The 7,058-nt window shown below is 40.0% G+C and overlaps 1 protein-coding gene across 1 annotated transcript; it reads left to right on the top strand.

Moving 5' to 3' along the window:
• Positions 1–692: 692 nt before the first annotated feature.
• LOC103706825 (homeobox-leucine zipper protein HOX11-like) lies at positions 693–3,531 on the top strand. Its single transcript, XM_039132071.1, has 5 exons — positions 693–799; positions 872–1,017; positions 1,555–1,871; positions 2,010–2,089; positions 2,783–3,531. Exons 1-5 carry the CDS (start codon positions 693–695, stop codon positions 3,156–3,158), a joined length of 1,026 nt encoding a protein of 341 aa, XP_038987999.1. The 3' UTR covers positions 3,159–3,531.
• The last annotated feature ends 3,527 nt before the right edge of the window (positions 3,532–7,058 follow it).

A 7,058-nucleotide genomic window follows, 5' to 3' on the forward strand; every position in this document is an offset into this window, starting at 1 on the left:
AAATCTAATAATTAAACTCATAATTATAAGCAAACTGCATGCAAGGAGTGGGCCCATGACATTATGATTCCAAGGGACAGTCATCATCCTCATCTACCCCCAGCTTATAACAGTAGCCATCATAACCTATTATTGCAGCCAGTGAGCAGCCCCTAAGTTTGTCCCTATCTTAACCAAACAAAACATCAAAAACTAATATATATTTATACAAAATAAATCCATGCATAAGATAATAGCAAACCAAGGAATCTACAAAGGAAATTAATACGAGGGATGGCAAAATAAGTTTAGCATTAAATTAGAAGTGCTCCTTGTGAAACCAAATCCATTAGTTTAAAAATTAAAACTTCTTCCATGTATTTATAAGTAATGTGGATATGATCACTTTGGTATCTTATTGATATCGAAGGGAAAGAAATGAAATCCATGATGATTAATGGAATTATTTTTATTTATTTTTATCATTTTAATATTTTTTTAATTGTTTTCTTTTAGTTCTTGCTTCCTTTTTCTGGGTCACGTGTGTTTCGTCAACCTGGGCTGGTCGGTCAAACTGGCTTGCCCTCGCCATCGATCGCGCTCTCTCTCTATAAAACCCCCCAAGCCTTCTCTTCCTGCCTGCTCCTTCGATTTTGATAACCTCTCTCTCTCTCTCTCTCTGTGTGTGTTCTTATAGTCTCTGGTTGCCGGAGATGGAGCTGGGCTTGAGTCTGGGGGAAGCGCCGTCGAAGGCCATGTACACGGCGGAGAAGGCTGGGGTGAAGGCCAGCGGAGGGCTGGGCTTGGGTTTTGGGATGGGGTTGGGAGTTGGTCTCGGAGGAAGGGAGGAAGAGGAAGAGGAGGGAAGAAGGGTTGAGGAGGAGGAGGAGGAGGAGGAAGAGGAGGAGGAGGAGGAGAGAGAGGGGGGAGAGGAGAGGGGTTCTGCTGACCACCCGGTTCAGCTTAACCTCCTCCCCTTGGTCCCTGTTCCACGGCGCTCGTCGTCCCAGCTGGGGTTCCCGGGGGTGCCCGAGACCAGTAAGTTCTCTAACTAAACTACAAATATCGAATCTTTTTCTTCATTCTTAAGATTTTAGTTTCAAATGGCTGACCAGATCGATTTAAAGATTAAAAGGTTTGGGAGTAACTCAGTCGAAATCTTCTATTGTTTTCGAGATTTCATGCGGTAGCAAGAAAAAAAGCAGGAAAAAATATTTTTGTTTTCATTTTTTTCGAAAAAATTTCTGAGTTACTTGATCAATATTCTCTATTTGTTTAAGGTTTCATGCGATAACTCGAAAAAAGTCGGCAAATTTAAATATTTTCGTGGTTTTACTCGCCTTCTCTCTCTAAACAAGTGAGGAGGTTATTTAGTCCCTTTGGAAATGTATTTTTTTACCATCCTATTTTTAAAAAAATAAAAAAAGGACAATAGAAGTTTTTTTTTCGATCTTTATGTCTTCTTTCTTGTTATTTTTAAACAGTTTTAGGATAAAAATACGATTTTTTTTTGCTGCTTTTAAAAATTTTACAATGGTTATTGATGGATTTCCCTCTGTTATTTTATTTGAATAGGAGGAAATTTGGAGGTCTCGGCCCGCGGGTTGGATGTGAACCAGGCGCCGTCGGCGGAGGAGGAAGGGGTGGTGGTGTCGTCGTCGCCGAACAGCGCCGTCTCCTCGTTCCAGATAGACTTCTCCGCCCCCAGGGGCGGCGGCGGCGGCGAGGGTGGAATAGTGGCTGCCGGTCGGAGCGAAGCGGAGGCGGAGAGGGCCTCCTCAAGAGCCAGCGACGAGGAGGAGAACGGGCTTGCAAGGAAGAAGCTCCGCCTCTCCAAGGAGCAGTCCGCCTTCCTCGAAGAAAGCTTTAAAGAACACAACACTCTCAACCCGGTATATAAATCTGACCACCACCCTATATAATTCTTATCAAAAAAGAAGAAGAAGAAGAAGAAAAAAACTGATTCTTTGATAAAAATCTAATTTTTTCCCAAAAACTCTGTTAAATTTCTGTTTTTTCTCATCTTTCAGAAGCAAAAGCTTGCTTTGGCTAAACAACTAAATCTTCGACCCCGGCAAGTGGAAGTCTGGTTTCAAAACAGAAGAGCCAGGTATTTATGTTTTCCTTTTCTTCTTCCTTAACTTTTTTTTAAAAAAAATTAAGGTTTTGCGTGATGGTTTTCTTTTTCATTTTCTCTCTCCACGGTTTCTTTTGGTGTTTAGCGAGTCAATAATCCCATGCCTGATGAGCTCTAAGCCTCTCTCTCTCTCTCTCTCTCTCTCTCTCTCTCTCTCTCTCTCTCTCTCTCTTTTCTTGGCCTTTTAAAAATTTCCATTTGGTTGTCAGCACTTCCATTTTGAACTATTTATTTTGTTACTGTGATTTGTTTTTCTCGGGCTTTTTAGAATCAGACAAGAAAGAAGGACAAGTTCTTCCTTATATTTCTAAGCATTTGAGTTAGTAGGAGATTTTCTTCTCTCTCATATGTCCTAGAATCCAATCACCCCAATGAGAGAGGTTCATGGTCTCTATTTTATATGCGTACGTGTATCCAGCCATGCTTGATTCTTGGAAAAATTTCATAGCCATACTTGTTTCCATTAAATTTTCTCGGTTACTCTCAAATGACAAGTTTTTAGTCTTTTCTTCTCTCAAACTTGATTCATTTTTATGTGATGGCTACTGATCGTCACCTCTCTCACCTTGAAAGACATTTTTTTTGTCCCTTCTCTCTCACTCGTTTCACTGCCTAGCTCTCAAGCCGAGAACTTTTTCTCTCTTTTGGGCCCGTTTCACGTAACAGGACGAAGCTGAAGCAAACGGAGGTGGATTGCGAGTATTTGAAGCGCTGCTGCGAGACGCTAACGGAGGAGAACCGCCGTCTCCAGAAGGAGCTGGCGGAGCTGCGCGCCCTCAAGACTACTCACCCCTTCTACATGCACCTCCCGGCCACCACCCTCTCCATGTGCCCCTCCTGCGAGCGCGTCTCCTCCACCACCACCACTCCACCCGCCGCCGCCGCCGCCGCCGCCTCCGCCTGCACCACCACGGCCTCTGCCGCCCCACCGGCCGCCGACCAGCGGCCGTCCTCCTTCGCGTCTCTCTTCTCGAAGCCCCGCTTCTACCCCTTCGTGCCGCCGCACCCTGCCCCCACCCACCAGCCCTCGGCCGCGTCGTGACCGCCGGGCCCGACCGCTGGTGGCCTTTTTCTTGTAAATACTCACATTTTAAATGGTTTCTTTTTTGTGTTTTAAATATTGGGTCTTTTTTTTTAAAAAAAAAGGAGAGTGATGGAGTTGTTGACGGAGAGAGATTTCATGGTTTCTCTTATTCTTTTTCCAGGGAGAAAGAGAATGCTGATACTGTTCACACTTCGCAGATTTTGCTCTTTTTTTAATATAAAATTTCGACTTATTAAGCTGAAGTGCTGTGTCCTTGACTGTTCATATATTTTTGAACATTGTTTTTCTTAAATTCTTGTAAAAAAATGGATTATGTGGACTGTCACAATAGAGTCATGAGCCAAGCTCCACTCGAACTCTCATTCACAAACAGCTTATAACCTTGTTTGAGAGGTTTATGGGGTTTTAAGCCTCCAGTGATTTAAATATATGTCAACTAAGACCTGTTTTACAGGCTTCTTCGATGCTCCAAGGCTGTGAGGTGGATAAATTTTGAATATTTATATGAAATAAAAAAATAAATAATATTTTTTGGCTTGTTATTTTGGATGAAGTTCTGACTTGTTATTAAAATCCACAAATCCACCATTCCTGCATCATGCTGCAGACAGCCTTCAAAACATTTCATCAAACTCATCATATTGAAAGAACAAAAAAAAACTTTCAGTGAACTCTTCTGATAGCAGAGGTTCATTTAATTATATGATTATTTTTTTTTCGAGTGCTAGGAATAAACAGAAACGAGAAACTACATCCTGAAGTAACCAACTCCTATAGCATCTCCCGGAAGTAAGTTCCATGCTGCAGCCGGAGATGAAGACTATTATTGCTTGAGATAGACGCATTTATTTGAGATAAGAGAGAGAGAGAAGCTAGGCACAAGGAGAAGGAAAGAAAGTCACATATAAGTGATGCAAATCCAAACATGGCATCATGTCAGTATCTTGGCGGTACCTAACTCGAATAAATCCATACCAGCCAAGGTATAAGCTTATTTTGGATCAAATAAAGCACCAAAATTTCAACCTAATGGTACTGTGTAAATTTTTCATCCGTCAAAGGAGACGGGTCAAATGACACCTCTGAAAATAGTTGGGAAGTTTAGAACTACTAAACATGTGACACACTGGGAGACGTTGAAACCCCTTTGAAGTCTTTGTTTGATGCCTTTAATTTGTTAAAAGAAGTCTGCTTTCGTTTTAACTCTCCTACTTCAATAACAAGGCTTATACTAATGAAACATATTTTAACAATGAAACTGAACCAGGGAGCAGCAAGCTGGTCTCAAGTTTCCACATACGTAAGTAAAATATATACCCTACCATTGCTTGGCAACTGAACCTATGAAACAAAGAATTGGCTTCTGTTTGTTATGCACTAAAAATATGAAGCATGACATCCTTTTCATTATCTTGGTATGATATTAAAAAAACATATTAGTTGACACCCATGAGGAACATACTTGGTGGAGTCCGTTGGCCATAAATTTAATTATCTGGGCATTTTAAGAAGTGTAGTCTAGGTAGGATGGTATATGATAGCTTGCATGACCTCATTGTCATGGTTCAACTGCACCTACTCAATGCGCATGCCATGTTCTTCTGATCTTTTCATAACAAATTTCTAAAGAAACATGACTGGAAAAACTATGCTTTCATGAACTTAAAAAAAGGATCAGTTCCACTAGTTTGAATGAACCTTAAAACTTCAGCATTACAATAGGGAAAGAATCGTCGTAGTCCTCCGAAACCGAAAACCTAATAATTAACTTGCAATCATAAGAGCAAAGCTAGATCTCTGGTCTGCAAGAGCTGTCAGTTGGATCGATGTTTTTCATCCAACCCACCTCCAACCCTATTTATCGGTAATGACACCATGAACTATCTTAGCTAATGCACAAACCAAATTTTCACTTCTGCACCGACTTAAGTTATTTTTCGGCCGAAAATTGATAAAAATTAATCCTTTTCAAAAGCTATCATCATTATCATCTACCTATATCATGGCTGCGCTTTGTACAATTTTTTAGTCTTCATGAAAGATAGAAACACAAAAGTACTGCTAGCATCAGCAAAATTATCATGTATCTTAGAGTGCAAATCAAATTTGACATGGGCATATAGCAGAGAAGATAGTTGGCTGAACTTATTAATCTCGGAAGCGATTAGTAGAATGCGCACCAGTTGAGATAATATTGTGCTTATTTTACCAACGATGGTGTCATGTACATTAAAATACCGACCAAGAGGGAATGCTTGTGCTAATTGGTGCATATATAGGTAGCCAACTATCTTCACCTATTTTTATGGATATGCCTCTAAGTTTGGATTGACCTTTTTGATTGATATACATGCATGATGTCAACTTTTTTTTGGTCAATGGTAGAGACATAGCCCTCATGCTATATTCTACGCTAATTATTACAGAGAGAAGAAGTTTACAACCAATAGTTCCACAAAGCCAAAAGAGTAAGTGGCTCGTGAGAAGGGATGATGTCTCCTCTCATGGGGAGTGCCACTCCCGGCACGCAAGAAGCAATGATTGGGAGCCTAGAATTTAAGAACCTCTTGGCGGAAAAGAAAGGCTTTTTGATCCTTTTGACTTCTCAAAAGAGTGGTCGAGTGAGGAGGGGAAGAAGCAGTGGTCATCCTCTTTACTAGTTGAAATCAGACCCAACCTTGTGGCAATTGGGTGCAATAGCTAAAAAGCTTCATTGTTCTCAAGTCATCATCACATGCCTAGGAAAATGACTGTTGATGATGTATAAGGTATTGATTACTAGCTACTTAGGGTTGGTTACATGGTTGTCACTTGTGATAATAATAATACACTAGAGTGATATGAAATTTTGAGGAATACAGATAATTTAATTTGAGGTTCGCGGGAAAAGAATAATAAAATCCCCAGTGGTAAGATAATACCACCGATAGCTTGATAATATTGACAATGATACTGAGTTATATTACATATATCGATTGCTTGGTAATCTTGAGAACAATACTAAGTTATGGATTATATATGATGCTTGAGGTGTACCTGCTAGTGGGTAGCTTAAATTTGCCTCTACGCCTGCTATTTACACCAAAAATAAGAATGTTAGGTAATACTCATAGTGATTAAATTACTTCATAAAAATTGCTTATATTTCTTCATCATTGAGTAGTCTACTTTCTCTTGATAGTGCTGGCTACATTCACGTAAGATTAGTGTGAATAGCCGATATACCAAAAATATTTATATCTAACTCAAAATAATATCATGGCTATACTCTTGGTTGGTCCCCCCTTCTGTCTCTCTCTCTAGGCTATATGCAAACCTAATAATATAATGTGTTTCCTTGGACTTTTGGTCTTAGGAACGCAAAAAAAAAAACAGAGAGGTGGGGATGGCTGCTGGTTCAACCCACATTTGGACAGATGGGCACACCGAAGCTGAGGGTTGCTTGCATGCATCCATATGTGCTGATTCTAGGTTTAGATTATTGTAGAATTTTTTTAATGTAATGGTCAAGTTTTCTGTCTAAATGCTTCTTTTGAAACCATCTCATTCACTTGCATGTCATCAAGCTCAAGCAAAAAGTGACTGATTTATGTTATCTTGCCCTAGGAGAAGTGATTGACACTTAAAAACTTCTTGCAACTTGCTGATTGTTAGGTATGTTCTAGGGTGCAAAATAAATGGTAAACCAATTTTGCATCGAACCTTTTACATGCACTTGGTCTAGAGGAGAGGCTCATCTCCTACAAATTGAGTATACAGTGACACAAATATTGATTCATGAATGATCCTATGGGTATGCAGATTAGCCCTATAACTTAAAAATGCATATTGCAAAGCCAAAGAATAAAGTGGTTAATTTACAACAATTCGACGCAATTTGCTCAACTGTATCAGAGA

This window comes from Phoenix dactylifera, chromosome 11 (genome assembly GCF_009389715.1).
Source record: "Phoenix dactylifera cultivar Barhee BC4 chromosome 11, palm_55x_up_171113_PBpolish2nd_filt_p, whole genome shotgun sequence".
NCBI classification, from domain to species: Eukaryota; Viridiplantae; Streptophyta; class Magnoliopsida; order Arecales; family Arecaceae; genus Phoenix; species Phoenix dactylifera.